Below are 21634 nucleotides of genomic sequence, written 5' to 3'. Positions count from 1 at the left end.
ACAGAGAATTTTCGGTTTCATAGATTTCCCCCCCCCCCCCATTTTTCTGGTTTGCATGGGAGTTTTGGGGCCCCTTGGGACCCCAAGTGGAGCATGGTATCCATTTTGTGCAAATATTCTATAATCCAAACTATGATATTTGCTAAATTTGATGAAGAGTTGGACTGACGTTTTCAAGAAGACGATGAAAATTGATCCCAATTCGGTTTTCTTCCCTCTGGGCCAGAAGGGGCACCCCCGTAGACGCCATGAACAAACTTAGAACGTCTATCACCAATATACTTTACCCTCATAGCACTAACATTAACAAAGCTCTATCATGCCTGGGTCTCCATGGAAGACGAAGAATTTAAAAGATTCCGTAATTTTGGGGGCCTCTGGGGGCCTCCCAGAGGGACATGGTGCCCATTTAGAGAAACTGAGATCAAATTACCCTAGGAATGTACCTACCATGTTTGGTGAAAATACGTCTTGAGGTTTTCAAGAAGAGGCTGAAAATGTACAAAGTTTAGTTTACGCGCGACGAGCGATGAATACTATTAATCGCAATAGCTCACTTGGCCTTGGCACATTTTGTAAGTTGAGTATTTTACATTATTCGCAAGCTGGAATTACTGTCTTTACAGAACTTTAAAAAGATAGCTAATCTGATTGCTCTCTGTAAAGGTTACCTTTCTTGGCGAAATGTCACACGCAAGCGCAATATCCGAAATGACATGTTCAACACAGGCCTGTCCTTGCGGCAAACCGAAACCTCGCATCGCGGTAGAGGATGGTTTGTTGGTCTTGCATAGGCGCCCCGTTACACGGAAATTTTCCAAAGAATAGACGCTGTCCAACTGTACAAGTGCGTTCATTAGAATCTATAGAAGGGTGCAAGAAAAAGTAGCTTTTACTTCTTTTACAGACAGGAAGAGAGAGAGAGAAAAGATAGACTCCCGTTGTGCGGAATCAAGACCAACATAACAACTATCTTTCGTTTGGTCATTATTATACAGACTTAACCCTAACTAGGCCGGGCTATTTACGTAGATGATAGAGCCGGTGGGGGGGGGGGGGGGGCTCCCAGGACCCCCCCCCCCCCAGGTCTCGGCTGTCGACAGCGCGATCGCGACGAAAATTGGCACACACATTGCCCATGATGTAATCTAAAGTACCATGAAGTTAATTTTTCAAAAATTTTCATTTATGCTGAATTATGCTAATTTATGCATAATGATGCATGAAATCCGCAGACAATTTGGTATAAATCACTAAACAAAGCTCAAAACAGGCACATTTTTTGTGTAAATATTCTTTTTAGTGTCCTTAGCAAATGTAAGAGGAAAAAATGTGCCATCAGAAAAAATTTCTCAAGTATTTTATTGTTTTTTGAATTTCTTATGTAGGGTATTTCTTTGTTTTTCAACTTTGTTTTTCATTGTTTTTTTTTTACGAAATTTGTCCGCGACATTGTTCCAAACAAGAAAATATATTATTAATTGATTTCAATCAATAAAACCCCAAATAATCATGCTTTTATGAAATTTGCTTGAAGCACAGTTTGCATTGAAATTGTACACAATTGTGTCGGCCTAGTTAGGGTTAAGTGAGTACATTACACACACAAAGAACATGACTATCACGGAAACCACGTGTATCTATATAGGCTGAATCAAATGCATAATACAGGATAGCTTTATCAGATCATTTGAAGCAATAGTCAAGAAGTTCTCATGTCACATCCAAAACAGAAATTAACCTTGACAATTTTCATGTCTTCAATTTAGACGTCTTTTTCGGAGGCAGAAATAGTTGGCGGCTTCCTCAGTCCTGGGCCTCAATGTGCCGATTTTCCTCTGAATGAGATGTAAAGAATGCATTCTATTAGTTCTGGGGAAGTGTGTCAGTGTATCAAAATAAGATGTGAAGTTACTGCCTAACGCTTATAATCATTCATTTCAAAAGCACAAAATGCCAGTCTCTGATCTCTTATACAGGCTCTATTTTAGCCATCAGGTCTATTCTTCAGGCTAAGGCAAAACAAAGTCTGCTAACAGTCTTAGCACGTTTGATTTCACTTACTTATTCTCTTGCGCCCTAAATTGGGAACTTTTGTTCCATTGCACGTATTCATTGCTTCAGTGGACAATGTAAGAGACCCGATGAATGCACGGGCTTGCAATATCACGTCACCACGTCACAGTCCTCTCGTATCATCTGTCTGTCCTATATATGCGTAAACAAATGACGATGATATCAAATAAAACAATAACATTACACAGTCTGACAGATCCAAGCTCCACCCACAGTCAGCAAATAGTTCGAGGTCCAGTGCAGTGATGCGACCATTTGTGGTGAATCCAGCTCGATATTTAGCCAGGAACGGAGTTCGGAATCCTTTCATCAGCGTGTCGTCTTTACGCTCCAGACACAGCCTCACTGGTTTGCCAGTTCTTGTACCACATAAATTTAAAGAAAGCAAATTGAAGATTGTATCATGATATTATGTCAGGGTGGAGCCTTTGCGTACAAACTCTTCACAGCTCATGGCATTGCCTCTCATTCAAGTTGTCATTGAAATGATCAATAAGACATAGAAGAGGTGCCAAGATACTGCACGATTTACGAAAGATTATTTTCTTTTAATTCAATTGTTTAATTAATGATTATAACGTTAAGCATCATGACGCTGTATCGTGTATCTGGACGCGATAGGGTCTGTTGACATACCATACTGGCATAAACAAAAGAGAGATATAGTTTTAAAGGCGGTTCGGGTTCTGATACCGTATGCCATCTACAGACACGTCCTTTCAAAACAAGGACGCCCCAAGTCTCAAGCATTTGGTTCCATTAAACATCGGCTGACTATACTGTGCCAACATTGGTAATCACATGACCACGTATAGACGGCGCCACAAAGATCCCGGATTTGGTATATATCAACTAGTTCTCAACACATCATTTACACAAATCTCAACTGATATCAGTGCCACTTAACGCTCTATCTACACTCAAAACTTTGACACTACGTATTAACAATAATGGAAAATATCAACAGTGGTTGCCAATCAGATTGACGACCCTGATCAATGACAGTGCAAACGTTGAGGAAATCCAAAAACGGAAATAACTTCCAGTGGGATGCGTTGTATCCCATTTCCAGCTAGGACAAAACACGCGCCAAATAAGCGCTATCGGCAGGTTGTCACTTACATGCTCTGCCTTTTAACTTTAGATACATCGCACCTTCTTTTCTTCGATGAAAACCGACACAGAGATTATGAACTATGTTGGTCCATGTTTGGAAAATCTTGGACGTAAATCACGAAAGAATACAAGCATTCTTCATCAATAACTAAGCCATCGATGAAACATTCACGATTTAGTTGAAAATGCTCTATTCATAAGATAAGTAAATTATGTACTTCTGCGCAGCAACTGCAGTCACGAGGGCATACTGTATTCTGTGGTCCTTCCCTCCAAATCCTCCACCAAGTCTGGGGGTGCGACATACGACTCGACTTTCTGGTACCCCAAGACAATGGGCTACATTCATCTGCAAACAAAATGAATGAATTTGTTGGCATTCGTGGTATGAACTTCATAATCAATCAATGAAGTAAGCTGCAATGAATTTAGGTTAGAATGTTGATAATACATGGTCCGAGAAAAATATTCATGTCACAAAATGAAAATCCCGTTTGAAAGTTGATGTTAACTATTCGAGATTTATCAAAAAAAGAAAAAACGCTTGTAGAACGTTAATGAGAAATTATAGACCTTTAATTCGATAGTAATCCGATCAGTAACAGAGGTATCGCGTATTGAGAACCTCGACAAGCAGCAAGCATGTAGCTCCGATTATATTTACCGTATAAGGTAAACATACCTGCACGTGGTGCAAATTCTGTGACGTGGCCGTGATATCCATTCCATCGCGCTCCATAGGCTTTGCGATGCACACTCGGGGCTCCATATAAACGTGGTCCTGGCCTCCGATATGGAACTCACCTTCGAGTATACTAGAGGCATTTTGCATTCCGGCGTCGAGGTCTCCCCTCGTTAATACCCTGGGTTCTGCCGTCAGGTACGATTTGAATTTGATGGCGTCCTGAAATAATGAAAGAACCTAGTTACCAGCAGTATTTCATGGTTCACATCCCGTAATACCCCCATTAAAAAGATATTTTTTTCTCATCGCTCACTCATCGGAAGCAAGGTTTGTTGCTTCCGCCCACTGACCAAAGCGTATCGGATAACAGCCCGATAAATACGGCTTGTGTTGGGCGACTATCAAGTCAGTGTCAGACATATCCGTTGAGGCGAGATCGTCAAGTGAAGGAACTAAGCTCAGAACTTAGTTCGTCATCGGATGCCTTTCCCGATCGCAAGTCGAATTAGTGTCGGATGAGTGTCGAGTCAGTCTGTTGTGTGTTAGATTTGTATTGCTTAGCTATATCGGGCGTGCCTGGCCGACGTCCGGCAACAATCTGTGCCTGATGATTATCTGATTCCAATCTGCTATCTGCCCGACGTGTTCGAGAGCCGCCCAGCACAGATACGTCACTCATCGGAGGGTTAACGATATTCTGCACTGTCCGTTTACTATCCGTCGCAATATTTAAGGGTACATACCTCATCAACTCAACAGTCACCTGACACTCATCGTACACTCATCGTATAGACCTGGTGACATCCGATGGCCAACGGTCTATAAAAGGAGGGTGATCCGACGGTCAGCCAACACGGGCTCCTTGACAGACAATAACCCTTAGCTACATCCTGATTGTGAAGATTGGGAGTCGACGACTAAGTACCCTTTTGCGTATTAAAGTGGAATGACAACTTCAGTAAATAAAAATGTGGATTGAGTGAATGTAGCTGCTGGACAAGAGGACTACACCATTTGTAAAGTCACGTATAGAAGACGAAAACGAATTCCACAAAATTGAACTTTTATTCAGTGAAAAGTTCACATTCCCTCGACTTGGCACTGATGGTAAGAGAAAATCCCCCCGCCTAAAGTTATATTGTTAGTTACCGGAAAAGTGAAACAACTATGTTATATTTTTTCCTATATTTTCCTGACGTCCTTTTCCATTCTCATTTTGTAGACCTCTCATCCTGCGATGGCACCACCGAAACTGTAGGATTCACAACTTTTCAACGAATTGACCGTTTTTCTTTTCTCAAAATTATTTCACTAACGTGTTCTACTAATGTTGCTGCATGTACTATAGTACTTAATTCATGCGTACATTTCAATTTATTCTTCTTTAAGTGCCAGCAGACCATACTGTGCCCCTATAAACCTAAAATGCCAGTGGACTATATCGTATTTATGCAATTTTACGCCTATATACGGTTCCTGAGGATTCAACGACAGAGGATACTCTGGTCCCCGTCACCCCTCGTGCTAGTGTTGAGACCCAGGGATAACTCATAATTGGGAATTACAGTTGAGTTTTCGGAACTAAAACAAGAAGTAATAATAATAATAATAATAATAATAATACATACAATTTCTATAGCGCCGTTCTCCACTTTGATTAAATGCTCAAATGTTTATGGTACAAGCATTGTTGTTTTGAATTGTTTTAACTTCCTTCTTACCTAAAGACTTCAGAGATACATTCACTTAAACTATCCTCAGGAGGCGTACTGTTTGGGAGAGTCCGTTTGACCTGCTTCCGAGTTTGGCGCAAATCAGCCCAGTGTCTGGTCTGAGTCTGATAACTATGCGATTACTGACCGATTAGTCGCACTGGTGTCCTACGATTGTCGAAAGTGTTGGTTCAGTATCAGATTACCGGTATCCGGTGGTTATCAGTCCTCGATCCGATTATTCCGATCAACGTCAGATCTTTGTAGGATTTGCTAAAAATCAGGACCCCCTAATTCCGCTTGTCGGCTCAGATTTCATCGGAACTCATAGGAACGCCGCAGTTTTGATATTTCGGGGATCAGGATGAGCATTAGATGGCCCTGAGTGAAATGGAGCGTTTACATACACGTTGATGACTTTTACGAACGTGTTTTGTTTATGTCTACCAGCTAAAATCCGATGTATAGGTCGAAATACCCCAGAACAGAGTGGCACAGTGAGAAATTGATACAAGCTGGGTTGTCTTAATTCTCTTTATGGTATTTATTGGCACTAATTTTGTAACACTTCGCGAGATGAAGTTTAGTGCATTATTGGAAGTGTGAATCATTACCGAGGTGTATACCTATATAAGGGCTCTCATTCGCACATTCTTTTAGATGAAATGATTTTCCATGAACAAAGAGACACACAAATATCACCTCAAGGGTCGTAATAACTTGATCCAGCTCTTGGTATTCGACTTGTACTAAGGTAGCTGCCTTCAGGGCGGTGTGACGATCCCGAGCTATCACTAGTCCTATAGTTTGCCCCATTGCATGAACCTGCAATTGACAACAAATAAACAATACTGTAAGACTCCTGCAATAAAGAGATGAAATGTCTTCAGGAATCACTGCGTGACACTGAGGTAAAATACTTCCGACATCTTTGTGCTTACTCGACATTCAGTATTCTTTTCGTAATACTTTGTTAAGTTATCAAAGTTTCTTATTTCTTTAAGTCTTTTTGGCAATCATATTGTTATCAAAGAAATATAAAACTGGGTAGCATGCATCAAGGTCTGTTAAAATGCAATACGTTGAACGTCCCCAGTAAACTTGTCAGGAGTAATGCCAGAGGGAAAGATATATGTCAAAGATTGAATTTCAATTTGCATTAAACATTAGCTATCAGTTAAAATAGTATATTTAAATGCCACCACCAATATCTGCATGTCTTCACTGCCGCTATAATCTTACAGGCGAGGAGAAGCTAAGCTCAGTGCATTCTATTACATCCACAAACATTTTACCGGTAGTTCTTTCTTACCTGGAAACATTTAAACAGTATTTGTCACTGTAGTGGTTTTATACTGAGGGATAAAACTACATTTTTAGTTTCGCATTTTTTTTCCAGCATTACTACGAAATGCGCAATAATCGATAAATAAATGCATGTATTATTTGCATATTTTGTTTGCTTGCATATATGCATTTCTAATATTCGTCATTTTTTTTTCTTATCACATAATTATGTTGATGCATATTTCAACTCTAACTCGCTTAAAAGGTACATGGTCTTCATTAAACATTTTCATAAAAACGAAAACCTCGTCCCCAAAACCTGTAGATACACACCTCTGAAGACACGAAACATTCTTCCAGAGGATCTAGGATCTGACAATTAGAGGCTGGTACGTCTTTGTGAGATATGAAGTCTACCACTCCAGGAAGAGCCAAAGCACGAGCGGGGTCCACAGACCTAGCGGTCAAGCAACACATTCATCATAAAGTAGTACAGTGAAAACAATATCAAAGGGCAAAAGAAACAAACAACCACCACTGCTAAACAAATCATCAACAAGGAGGAAAACATAAGCCTAACATCCAGGGTCATAACGCTGCACACACCTATAGATCACTTGGACACCATCAAATATTGGCAGTACAGTGTTCGGCCGTAGCAATTGTTCTGATTCTCCTGCTTTTTCTGTGGAAACTTCCTGTATAACATCATTACTAATAACCCTTTTGTTACTATAGGCGGTTACATTTCTGTTGCAGGACAAATCTTTCTTTAAAATGATGTATATTTACACTCTATACTTACACAAGTTTGGCATGTGGTCTGATGCTGAGCACAGGGGCAGCAGATAGTTCACCTGAAAGAATATTGTAAAAGTGAACCTTAACAGTGGCTGACTACATCAATATTGTATATTAGTTTATAATTTTCACAGGGGCTTTTAAAGCAAGATGGAGTAAATTCGATCAATCACTTAAGAAAAGGAATTCACGTCTTGATCATTCTTTTTCTTCCTTTTTAGGCTGCTAACCGTGTATATGTGATGAGACTACATCAGTGAATATTTTCATGCTTCGGTAGGTAAAAATGTCGGATGGAAAAGTAGTTTTGGATTGTGTACCAGTTCAATAAATACGGAGAAATATAGGGGTTGATTATGACATGAATAGAGGGAAATCGCAACATATGTTATTCCTGCCATATGTGAAGTCTGTTTGCTATCTCTTACGGGTACGAGGAACATGTGCAATATTGGCTTACACAGATACGCCCCTTTTAAAAGGGATTCATCCCGCGGTTGTTTAGGGCTGGCGTCCACTAAAGCCCCAGCAAGATTAGGAGAGTTTGCTGAAGAAAATCATGTCATGTCGGCATTCTTTCCGAATCAGATGCGAAAAAACCCAAACTGTGTGAATCATAGTTTCCTGGGACGTTACTATGAATCTGTGCTTATTGACTACAGACATACCTGAGGGTGTAGTAGGAATCAATTGGGAATGGTGCGAAATGATATGGAAAATGCTGATCGTACCATGCAGGACAGCACGAACACAAGGTGACGCCAGGAGTGGGAAATCATTATTTACATACGCGGACAATGAGGAAAAATGCAAAGTTACAAAGCCGCGCCAACTTTTTTTTCTCATAAAAATAATAGTGCCTGCTTGCCGCCATACAACGGCGTAGCCAGGATTTGATATTAGGGGGGGGCGGCTAGTCTGCGAGGGAGCGAAGCGACCGAGCCCGAGCGAGCGGAGCGAGCGAGGGGGGGGGGGAGGGTGTGGGAGGGGGGTGTCCCCCCTCCCACGGTAAGAACTTTTTGCATTTTGATGTTGTAAATGGTGCAATTTGACGCACGTTTTTGCGCGTTTTATCGACGTGAAACAGTCCAACTTGTTTAAGATAGCAGTATATTTTGATGTAGATTATTATTGAACAATTTGCCTATAAAATGGTCTAATTTAGATAAACTTCTTGTATCAATTCTTTTCACTGAATATCATGAACAAGACTGAACCCGAGCGAGCGGAGCGAGCGGAGCGAGCGGAGCGAGCGACGGGGGAGGGGAGGGTGTGGGAGGGGGGTGTCCCCCCTCCCACGGTGAGAACTTTTTACATTTTGATGTTGCAAATGGTGCAATTTGATGCATGTTTTTGCGTGTTTTAACGAATTGAAACAGTCCCACTTGTTTAAGGTTGCAGTATTATTTTAGTGTAGATTATTATTGAACAATTTGCCTATAAAATGGTATAATCTTAAATACACTTTTGGTATTAATTCTTTTCACGGAATATCATGAACGAGACTGAACCCGAGCGAGCGGAGCGAGCGAGGGGAGAGGGGAGGGTGTGGGAGGGGGGTGTCCCCCCTGCCACGGTGAGAACTTTTTGCATTTTGATGTTGCAAATGGTGCAATTTGATGCATGTTTTTGCGCGTTTTAACGAGTTGAAACAGTCCCACTTGTTTAAGGTTGCAGTACTATTTTAGTGTAGATTATTATTGAACAATTTGCCTATAAAATGGTGTCATTTAAATAATTATCTTCTTGTATTAATTCTTACACTGAATATCATGAACGCTGTCTGTTCAGCAATCAAACAGAAAAAGCATGAAGACGAGGGTGTAGATAGGGGCATATCCCCTCCCACACGAAGGTGATTTTATATTTTCAGACCTGAAATTCAGTGATCTGGTGCAAATTTTTGGTGCAATACTTTTTCACCGAAGTGTTAAAATCACGGAATTTAGCTCTTATTCCGAATGTGCCTCATCTGTGTGTATGTACATGTACAAAGTCTAGTGAGGTAGATTTTAGAGGAAGGGGGATTCCCCCTCCCGCTCGTAGAGCTTTTGCGTTTTTAGAATTGAAATAAAGCGATCTGGAGCACACTTTTTTGTGGAAAATTCGGAAATTGTCATACCCAAAAATGTACTAAGTCTAGATAGTGGGTAACAAGCAATGGAAGGGTGGCACGGTACCTCTCCCATATTCAAGGGAGCCTCTTTTTTTTCAGTTTTAAGCTTTTAGAACTGAAATTCAACAATCTGGCGCTCACTTTTGTTGGAATATCTGGAAGAGAAGTGTAGCAAGTCTGTGGAAGGAGATTCTGTATAATTTTCTGATTGCAGTTAAACGTCGTGGTGCACACATTTTGTGTCATATTTGGAAAACTGTTTATGTTCAAAGTGTAGCCACAGTCTATTTCTATGAATGGGGGGGGGGGGGCGGGCGAGCAGGGAGAAGGCGTGGGCGAGTGTTATCTCCACCCTTCCCGTACGATGGAGCTTTTGCCTTTTTAAGGTTGAAATTGAGATATCTCGTATACGCATATTTGATGAAATATTTGGGAAATCATTAAAAAAAATGATGGGGGGGGGGACTGAGAGAGGAAAGGGTCGACTAAAAGGGGAAATTCCCCTTGTCCATGAGGGAACTTTGAGTTTTCGGAATATAAGTGATAAGTCTTGTGCACTCAGAATTATTCATAATTTTTTTGTAAATCTAAAAAGTGTACTTAGCTAGGGAAAGAGGCAGAGAGGGGGAGGGTTTGGGAGGGGGTATCCCCCTCCCAAGCACGAGAGATTTTGCATATTTTGAATTGAAATTCAACGATCTGGTGCACACTTTGAGTGAAATATTAAAAAAATATGATCTCATTTGATGAACGGTTGCAAAGGAGACCCGCTTCATGTGCATGCATACTGTATACACGCATTTTTTTTTCCGCCTCCCAAATCCCCGGTCCAAATCTTAGGGGGGGGGGCGACCGCCCCCATCGCCCCCCCCCCCCCCCCCCGGCTACGCCAGTGCCGCCATATCAGGCTTCTCCTCCTCCTCCTCCTCCTCCTCCTCCTCCTCGGCACTGCTACCAGCCTCGGATGAATCAGGCATCGAGGCGTCTGCGATATTGGCCTTGGGCCCTGGGGTATGTTTACCTTCACCAGTCCATTACAATTTTTTTTTCTCTCTCTCTCGCTCTCTCTCGCTCTCTTTCTCTCTCTCTTTGCAGTTCTGTTTTGTTAATTGTAAATATATATGAAGTTAAAATGAAATGCTGCAAGGGAATATGGGTTACATGGAAACTTTAAATTTACACATTGTGTATTAACTGCATGTATTTTTAAGTGAGTCAGGTTTTGATGTCGATACTGACAGTAGTTAGTTTTCTTATGTAGAAAATGACCTCTGATATTTGAATGGAGTAAGGAAGATTGGTAGTTACACATATCTTTAACTGACACTTACAAAGAAACAGTTGTCTTGTTTTTGTGTTGTTGTTTTTTTTTTATGTATGCCTCTTAATGAAATTTGTATGTTTTATATTGTAAACTGACTGTTTTGGGTGCACCAGGTGGGTTGGGGAGGATGGCCTGAGGGCCCAAGTCATTTAGTTGGCTCTTTCCAGACCTCGGCTGCCCAACCTGGTGCACCCTTACCACTCCATTGTATGTTCTGATTTCGAAAAATGTAATATATTTGTGATTGAAAGCCGAATAAATGATAATAATAATAATAAGAAGAAGAAGAACAAGAACAAGATAGCTGTCGGATGAGATCCTTGACTCTCTTTTCCGACAAAACCCGACGCGTTGCAACCTTTAGCTCTTCCTATCTCTACCGTGAATGTTCGCAGCGGCATTGCGCTATTTCTTATACAGATCCCCATGAGGTCTGCGATTTCCTAAAACATTCCGGATGATTACCGCATGTCTGAATCTGCCCACATCGCGGAGGCTTTCAGGACGCGGACAGAAATTTTGCCCACTCCCAAAGTTGCGGAAGCGTGAAAGAGTTTAAGAATGATAAAGACAGTGAACGGAATCTTTCAAAAAGAATGAATGCGGATCCACTAAAGTTGCGTTCCACATCTTATCGGGGTCCTATCTTCTTTTTTTCTTCTTTTTTATCTGTTTCATTGTTACATTTTTTTTTTAAATCATCCTAATTGCAGTCTACATTTGCATTCCCTACCGAGGGGCAGAAACCAGCAAAATTGACTCCGGATGAGGCAATTCCGTGGATGTGACGGAGGCCTCGATGTCAGATTCGTCCGAGTCTGGCAAGGAGAAAGAGGAGGAGGAGGAGGAGGTATAGAAAACCCAGAAGTGATGACTAGCAGGCATATGACAAAACTCAATTATCCAAACGGTTGCTGGACAGTCAACCTGATTGTCCTAGTCCACGACTATACCTTTCCTGGTGTGACCCTCGATGCACTGTCCTACTACGATCAACATTCTGCGTCCTTCCCTTTTGATTCCTAGGACACTCCCAGGTATATTATCTGTAGTCAATACGTACACATTCGCGGTAATGTCCCAGGAAACGATGGTTCACACACCTTTACCGCGTCTGACGCGGAAAGAATGCCGAAGTGGCATAATTGGCACCTGCAACCTTTCCTACTCTTGTCGGCGCTCTAGTGGACGCCAAGCCTAGTCGGAAGCTATTATACTACCTGCTAGCACGTTTGATTGAATGATTGTGTCAAACGTCAATGTTCATTCCACTTTCAATGAGATACAAATCCCTATCTGATACAATCGAAGGTTGACTTCTGCCTGGTTTGGATATGTCTACAAACCACAAATTCTTTAGCAGTAACACTGTATTTAGAGCGCTCCTGAAGCGCTCTTTAAAAAAAAAAAAAAAAAAAAAAAAAAAAAAGATGGCGTGTAAACTTTTTCACACCCGAGTGAACGCAGAGTTGCGTCTATCGCTGCTTCCCTATGCTACGTCGAGCATGGATTGCCATACCCTGTGCCTACGCTTGCCTATACGTGGGAGGGACTAAAAAGGGTACCAAAGATAGGCGCAATAAAATAAATGAATAAGTATGTTTACTCTTTTCGCATACTTTCGGCGTAGAGCACTTTAAACGCAGAAAGTAGGCAGGCAAGTAGGCAACACTACGCTACCGTACGCCATCATACGCCAGCCTATACATAACCTACGCAGGGACTACACTAGCCGACGTAACAATACGCCAAGCGACGCAAAGGGGTACACGAGAACAGCTGATGAGAGTCACGCAGTGGGCCGTGCCTTGTTTAATTACAGCTGGCACGTAAGCTATGGCAGGACACGGCTCCAATCCACTGGTCGAACCGCGACGGTGAACACGTGAGCCCACCCTTCCAAGGACGACGACGCAGGACAAACGAGAAGCAAACTGATCTTCTCGCAATGATGTGTTTCTTAACTGCCACGAGCTTTAAGTTGTATTGTGCGCCAGTTGTAATTCAGCTTTCCTTAAAGTCAGTCAGTGTTGTAGCGCTAATGTATTAGTGCGGTTTCTAGCTATTGCGACATGAGTTGTGCATTTTACGGTTGTTATTTTAGTGTAATAAGTGATGAGTCGCTAAAGGGGGTCGTCAGCATGAGACATTGGGTGTTCGGCCGGACTAGGTCGAGGGTAGGAGCCCGCGATGCAGGTCGTCTTCAAAATTAATGGGATGTCGAAATTGTTGACTGGAAAACTAGTCGCGCCTTGCACAGAGGGTTGCATCTCGTGAGTGAGACGGGGCAGGGTCCCTCATGGTGTGAGACAGCGAGGTGCAGTAGTCGGCGAGAGTATAGCAATTGTATTTCGTGTATTGGTTTTGCAAATGTTTCGAGCATTTTTTGTGTAGAATATCTTTCCCCTCCTTTTCTGTAGTTGTTTTTTGTTTTTGTTTTCGCATCAGACGATGCAGTTATTCTTTGGCCGTGTTTATGCTTCCCCTTTTCGGGCCAGAATCAGCATTTTGAAACGTGATGAGTGCAAAACGCTGTTGCGTTCATGCTCACTTCGATAGAAACGCTGATTCAAAACGCCGATCCAAAACGCACAAAAAGGTGCGTTTACGATCGGCGTTTCTGACTAATCACGTTTGACGGGGAAGCATAAACGCAATAGCGTTTCTAAACGCGTTTAGAGTGACGTCATCTAAACGCCTTTCCGGTTCACGTGAAAAAGCGCGCGCCCCGGCAGCCAGCTACCCTTGCCTGTGCAGTTTTCCCTTGTACTGTGCATACGCATGTCTTTCCCAGTTGCTCTCCCAGGCCAGGCCACCGATCGCAGCGCGCGCCCCAATTTGACCTGCCTCTGCTGAGGTCAGCGAAGCAATCGCAAACGCTCTTTCCAAGACTCGAAGAAAGTGAGCATAAACAGTGCTCCTGTGAACGGCGTTTTGAATCGGCGTTTCAAAACGCTGATTCTGCCTTCGCAAATTGAGCATAAACACACCCTTTGTATCCAGTCAGTGTCGTGCCTATACTAGGCTGAAAAACAACAAACAAACAAACCCTGACCACCCTTACCATCGACCGGCGGAATATCGTCAACATACGTAGCTTCTCCAGTACACTGTTCGAAAGCGGACATATGCAATAAGGGGCGTCCCACAGGGTTCATGTCGGGTTGATCTGGAGGAGCTGGCTGCAGACAAAGTGATATAATGACAAGAGCATATTTGCACTGGTTAATTTGCTTTATGTTTAGTCATTTTGTAAATTTGTATAAATGTTCTGTTTATACAAGCTCTCTTTTTAGGAGCCCCTGAATCTTACATTTCTTGTCTTTAAGGAAACAAGATGTGTTTCCATGTTACATGGAATATACCATTGTTTTGACGTTTGTGATTTACATATTGATTTTTTGGAAATGAAAATAAATGAAAAATGAATAAAGAAAAGGAAAAGCAGCATCAAAACAAACTAAAAACAGATACATCCCGTCGTGCTACATCCGATAACATGCTCTGACAATCAAAATATTAAATAGTTCTGGTTTAGATGGGGATTTGTGTTTTAACTTTTGGCAATATAATTACAAACCCCTTATATGAGATATTAAAAATCATACAATATTCTAAGAGGAATTAAAAGTCTACTTGATGAAAATCGGTATTGAAATAGCTGACATTCAAAAACAATGTAAAACAAAGTCGTCGCATTTAAAGGTGGGACCCACCTTTTATTAGGAGCACTTTTTTTCAGCCATTCAGACCTTACAATGGTCATTTTAGATTAAGTGCCACGTATAACAATAAGACAGATGCACAGACATTGACATGAAAACTATTCGACTGCTGATAAAGAAACCTTTGTTTCACCTGAAATAACTGCGTGCTTGAAAGCGTGGACTTCGTCAAATCTGAAGTTAAGCTGTCGTCACTGAGGTAAGAGCCAAAGGGAGCATCGGTTGGGATTCCCTGTATAAAACAGAATGGCAAGTAGGGAGCAAATTGAGAGAGAGAAGAAAACCTAGAAATATCGCTATGGCGACTGATGCCTCCGCCATAATGCATGATTCTCCCAATAGGTGTATGGTACAATGTCTTCACAATGTGTGATGACAGTTTCACATAACTGGCGAAATATTGAAATGACAGGTTTGTCAGAAATATCTTGAATTTTCACTTTCCTTGAACTGGGTTTGCTACAATTGTCTAAGAGTGCAGGTACACGTATATTGGGGAATTGAGGATTTTTACTCGACTTCTGACCAACCCTTTTATAAGTTTATGCATTGTGTAATTTTCAAGGTATGAAGAAAGAGTGTAATTACGGTACAAAATAATTTTTTTTTTTTTGCATTTAAACCTGGCCTTTGACCCTTAACCTTTGACCTTCTGGCTGGAAATTTCCCAGAGAATCTCCATTAGGTAATACATGTATATATCAAGTTTTAAAACTAATAATGCAAGCATTGCATATACTAGTATATGAGGGAAATTGTAAAATTTTGAGGAGTTCACCTTGACCTTTGACCCTCTGACTATTGACCCATGATAATGATAATGATAATGAATAACATTTATGTAGCGCTTAATACTGATGTTTCTAAGCGCATCCGGAAAAAAAAGGATGACATTGAAATAAAATACAGCATTATATACATGTACATATTACAATATAACAACAGCAACAAAACAACAGAATTAAAGTTGAGTAAACAGATAAGTTTTCAACAATGACTTGAACTTATCAACATTTTCAGCATTACGAATATAGAGAGGAAGTTTGTTCCAGAGAGACGGAGAAATAACAGAAAAAGCCCTATCACCATAGCGGGTGCAGGTGCGGGGACCGTGTGATAGTTGGAGAGTGGAGGAAGAACGAAGAGAACGGGTTGAAGTGGAGGAGCGGAAAGAAAAGTCTTTAAGAAAAGTCTTTAAGGTAAGATGGAGCAAGATTATTACATATCTTGTGAACAATAAGGAGGATGACCCCTAAATTCCCTAGATAATCCCTGCCAGTCAGTACATGCGTATGTACCAAGTTCCATGAAGATACATTGAAACATTAGCGAGAAAAGTGATTATAACATTTTCACCTAACCTTTGACCTTTTAACCTTTGACCTTATGACATGAAACTCTCTCTGGAGAATCTCTACGCAGGAGTACATGTTTACTTTAAGTTTCAAGAAAATAAATTTGGGCATTGCATAGATATAGGGGAAATAACAACATTTTTAGCATTTGACCTTGACCTTTTGACCTTTGACCTCATACCAATGTCACTAAAATCTACTCAACTAATTGCCCCATCATACATCATCCTTAGACCAAGTTTGGTGAAAGCTGCTTCATCCAATTTTGAGTTATCACGTAAACAGATAAATTTTGGGATTTAACCTTGATCTTTGACCTTTGACCTCTGTTCAATTTCACACACAAAGAAATAACAGAATCAAGTAATTGTCTCATCATACATCATCCTCGGACAAAGTTTGGTGAAATTTGCTTGATCCAGTCTTGAGTTATCGCGTAAACGGATACAATTTCATGATTTGACCTTGACCTTTGACCTTTGGCCTTAGGCCGATTTCACCCAAAATCTGATCAAGTAATCATACTTTATACATGGACCAAGTTTGGTAAAATTCAAGTCAACATTACTCAAGTTATCGCGTAAACGAATGCGGACGGACGGACGTACGGACGTACGGACGGACGGACGGACAACCCGAAAACATAATGCCTCCGGCACCACTTCGTAGCGGAGGCATAAAAACAGTTGGGTAAGATTGACAGTGTTTATTCCAGATCGATAGATGAGCAGAATGAAAAGGTACAATGATTTTTTGTTTTTGTTTTTGCTTTCTTAAATTAATGGCGTATACTACCACAGAGATAACAGATGGGCTTATGATTATTTACCCTAAACATACTGTGTTTCAAACAACTTCCGAGGATCCGACTTTATCAGTCATACACCACATCGTCTCGAAAACCAACTCGCGCTTCAAAGCGAATTATCTTCTAATAGTCCAGTCAAAATAGGGTTTCACCCACCACTAATTGCAACAGTAGGAATACCACTGCAGTGCAACTTGTTATGGGCTCCTAAATACCATACTAAAAGTCCCAAGAAATCCAGTGGGGCAAATTGGCTAAATTTGCATAATATGCAAATTAGCTCCCATAATGATAAAAATGCAGTGTTTCCATGAAAACTAGGCTTCTAGGTTTCAGATTGGAACACCGAAAGTGTTGAAACCTATGTCTACAATGTCAGTTAGTGCGATGCAAACATTTCCATGCACATAGTCTGGACCTCATTTGCATAATATGCAAATTAGCTCCCATAATGATAAAAATATAGTGTTTCCATGAAAACTATGCTTCTAGGTTTCAGATTGGAACACCGAAAGTGTTGAAACCTTTGTTTGCAATGTCAGTTAGTGCGATGCAAACATTTCCATGTACATAATCTGGGCCTCATTTGCATGATATGAGCCAACGGAATATTCAAATGCTTCAAAGCGCCCGATATGAAGAAAATTAAGAGTGTTCAAATATGATATTTCAGTTTCTCTGCACAAAAAAAAAATTCTACAGCATGAGTAACCTAGCATGAATAATATTATGCAAATTAGAGTTTGTTATCAGACAGATAATGATAGCTTATCCATCAATTACGTAGAATGAAAGTACGAAATTAAACAGAACCAGTGTCAACATTCTATAACTTGTCCAATTTTGTAATGAATGAACTCTATTCGGAGGGTGGTTTATTCGAATCTTGATGATTCAGCTCTTGCATCCTTGAGGGTTTGAGATATTGAAGATGGCATAGTCAACGTTAGGAAACCCTGTGCGTAGTGCCAAAAGTTACCTCTATCGATCATATTATCCCCACGACCATTTACAGAACATGCATCAACCAACACTATTTCCGTTGTTCTAAGCGTACAAGATTTTTTTAAAAGTCGTTCGGCCGTCTAGCAAAGACTTTTTTATTTCCATGAAATTGAATTGGCACTGACAGCGGAGACATTTTTCTACAATGTGTATATCTTTTTAGATAAAAGGTGGTGCACAGTCAAAGCGACTCGCAGGGAGGTACCTGAATTGATCCCTATAGACCCTCACGGCCCGGTACAAAACATAATCATTATACGCACGTGAATACAGCTGTTTGAAACGAAAAACCTCTATAACGTCCTTTTCGTTTCATTTCCTTTAAAATTCAGTGAAAGTTATAGAAGAATTATTGTTTCACAATATCTATAAGGTGAAAATAGTTCTCATACGAAGGCAACCACGTGGAGGGTACCCAAAATTACCCCCTTCCAAAGGCAGTCTAAGACATGCAATAATCATGTACTGACGCAAATACATAATTATGTTCTATGGGTACATGCCTTTAAACAGTCCTTCTGGTCCTCCAGCAAAGAAACTTTTATTTAATGAAATTCAATGAGGTTAGCAGAAGATATATTGCTCTGCAATTTTGACTTACGCTGACATAGTTAAAGTGGCGATCATTCGAAGGGAGCCTACTAGTACTATATGGGAAGTGCCCACATAAATTGCCTCATACATGACTCTTATAACGCAAATACGAACGCATTTACAGTCGTTCCAAAAGTGCATGTCTCAAAAAGTTTTATGACTATCACTTGAGTTTTATGACTATGTATAAATTTTGTAAGGTGCTATAAAATCATTGTACATTCTTTTCATCCTACATAGTTTTACGCACCTCATTTTCTGTCAAAAAAAAAATGATGTCTATAATGTTCTTGTAGAAAAATGAAATAAAAATTGAATTGAATAATGATTTTATTGTATTGAATTTCATTCCTGCCATATCAAAACACTTTTATTTCTATAAACATTGCCGGGGTAAAGATAAAATAACAACATTGATCTACAATATCTATACAGTACAAAGGGTTCACTTGCAGAGACCACCTTGTGGGAGGTGCTCCAAGTAACCCCATGCATCCTTTAAAGGCAGTGAACCGCGAAAAATGTTCCATAGGTACATGCCTCTGAAAAGTTCTTCCGCCTGTATAGCGCATACGCTTTAATTTTCGTTAAAATGCAATTAAGGTAATAAAGGAGACGTTGCTTTACAATATTTATTTTGTCAAAAAGATGGACATTCAAAGGCAAGCCCTTGGGAAGTGCCCAGATCATCCCTACCCTGACCGTCGTGGTCCCAAAACAGGTTAACAAAACGTGCATTATATGCCAAAGTAAACTCAGTTGAACATGCATGTAGAAAGTCGTTTTGCCGGGTGGTAAATGAGATACTTTACTTTTCATGATTTTTAAATGGTAGAGACACTGCTTTACAATAATCATATAGTCAAAGGGATGCACATTCAAAGGCAACTGAGTGGGATGGGTTCAAAATCATCCAACTCCCAGGGCAGTATAATAGAAAAACATGCACTCCCATATAGCACGAATATGTTCCAATTTTCCATGCCTTCATATAGTCGTTACAGTTGTACAGCAATTGCCCTTTTGTTTTCAAGAAATGCAATATGATTACAAGAAGAAAAATGAATTACATTAACTATATTGTCAAAAGAGTGAACATTCAAAAGCAATCTCTTAGGAAGTGTCCAAAATTACACCTCCGCTCAAGCCCCGTAATTACAACGCACGGATACTATGAACGCGAATACCGACGTTCTTTCGTGCATGGTTTTAGAAGTAGTTCCGGCAATACTGTTACAGCTACACATTTTTATATCAATGACTGTCGTGGAAATGAAAGAAGAAGCATTGCTTCACAATATCTATGCAGTGAGAGGATGCACATTAAATGTCAATCCTGTGGGATGTGCCCCAAAGTACACCACCCTCATGGCAATATAGAAAACATTGAATATCATTAATGCGAATATACTATATGTTCCAAACGTACATGTTTTCAAACTTCGATCGTGCCGTACATCAAGGGCACTTTTGTTTTCAAAAATACATAGCAGTTCATAGAGGAGACATTGCTCTACAATATCCATATTGTCAAAAGGGTGAAAATTAAAAGACAATCCCTTGGGAATGGTCCAAAGTTACACCTACGCTCACGCCCCTTTAAGAAAAAACACATATATTAGCAACGCAAACACCATTGTTCTATAAAGCATGGATGGTTTTAAAAGTAGTCCCAGCAATACAAGAAATACACTTTTTATCAATGAAAAGTCATGGAAATGATAGAAGAGACTTAACTTTACAAGATCTATACAGTGAAGAGGATGCACATTAGATGGCAACCCTGTGGATGTGCCAAAAAATATTTCACCCTCACGGCAATATAGAAAACTTATAATATCATAATAATGCGAATATATATATATGTTCCAAACGTACATGTCTTTAAAATTCCGTCGTGCCGTATAGCGAAGGCACATTTGTTTCCAAGAAATACAACTAATTAATAGAGAAAACATTGCTCTACAATAACTGTATTGTCAAGAGGGTGAACATTCAAAAGTAATCCATTGGGAAGTGTCCAAATTTACACAAACGCTCACGCCCCCATATTGCAAAACACAGATATTAGCAACGCGAATACTGTTGTTCTAGCGTGAATGGTTGTAGAAGTAGTCCCGGCAATACAGCAAATACAATTCATCGATGACAAGTAATGGAAATGATAGAAGAGACTTAACTTTACAAGATCTATACAGTGAAGAGGGTGCGCATTAAACGGCAGCCCTGTGGGATGTGCCAAATAATAATCCACCCTCACAGCAATATAGAAAACATATGATATCATATAAGGCGAATATATATATGTTCCAAACGTACATGTTTTCGAAATTCCATCGTGCCTTATAACAAAGGCACTTTTGTTTCCAAAAAATGCAACTAACTAATAGAGGAAACATTGCTCTACAAGAACTACATTGTCAAAAAGGTGAACATTCAAAGGTAATCTCTGGGGAAGTGTCTAAATTTACACCAACGCACACGCCCTTTATTACAAAATACAGATATTAGCAATTCAAATACAGTTGTTCTAGCGTGAATAGTTTTAAAAGTAGGTCCGGCAATGTAGCAAATACACTCTTATATAAATCAAGAGTCACGAAAATTATAGAAGAAGATTTGCTTTACAAGATCTACACAATAAAGAGGGTGTTTATTAAAGGGCGATCCTGTGGCGTGTGCCCCCAAAATGCCCTTTATTCACTTGGCAATATAGAAAGCATGTAATATCATATAACCCAAATATATATGTTCCAAACGTACATGCTGTCAAAATTCGATCGTGCCTTATAGCAAGGGAACTTTTGTTTCCAAGAAATGCAATGTAATCAATACAGGATACATTGCTTTACAATACTTATATAGTAAAAAGGGGTGCACATTTAAAGCGGCCCCTTGGGAGGCGCCCAAAGTTACCCCCTCAACCCCGCGTCCCCATATGCAAAACGTGTGTTATGCCAACGTGAGTACTGTTGTTATGAATGTACTCTTACAGCTACCGCTAATTTGCATTTTATGTAGATTATTTTT

At 40.3% G+C, this 21634-nt stretch overlaps 1 protein-coding gene across 1 annotated transcript in view; it reads right to left on the bottom strand.

The window, feature by feature from the left end:
* The window catches only part of LOC140227782 (xanthine dehydrogenase/oxidase-like), an 86323-nt gene that overhangs the window by 8858 nt on the left and 55831 nt on the right, over positions 1 to 21634 (bottom strand). The window contains exons 15-23 of the mRNA XM_072308180.1: positions 14976 to 15074; positions 14182 to 14299; positions 7682 to 7733; positions 7210 to 7333; positions 6292 to 6414; positions 3875 to 4096; positions 3411 to 3541; positions 2261 to 2435; positions 672 to 863 (exon numbers count right to left, since the gene is read on the bottom strand). Coding sequence (XP_072164281.1) covers positions 672 to 863; positions 2261 to 2435; positions 3411 to 3541; positions 3875 to 4096; positions 6292 to 6414; positions 7210 to 7333; positions 7682 to 7733; positions 14182 to 14299; positions 14976 to 15074 — 1236 coding nt within the window. The remainder of the gene's footprint in view (positions 1 to 671; positions 864 to 2260; positions 2436 to 3410; positions 3542 to 3874; positions 4097 to 6291; positions 6415 to 7209; positions 7334 to 7681; positions 7734 to 14181; positions 14300 to 14975; positions 15075 to 21634) is intronic.

The sequence above is a fragment of the Diadema setosum genome, chromosome 4 (genome assembly GCF_964275005.1).
Source record: "Diadema setosum chromosome 4, eeDiaSeto1, whole genome shotgun sequence".
Classification (NCBI taxonomy): domain Eukaryota; kingdom Metazoa; phylum Echinodermata; class Echinoidea; order Diadematoida; family Diadematidae; genus Diadema; species Diadema setosum.
Note: the sequence above shows the minus strand (reverse complement) of the source record. Positions and strands in the feature narration are given on the sequence as shown.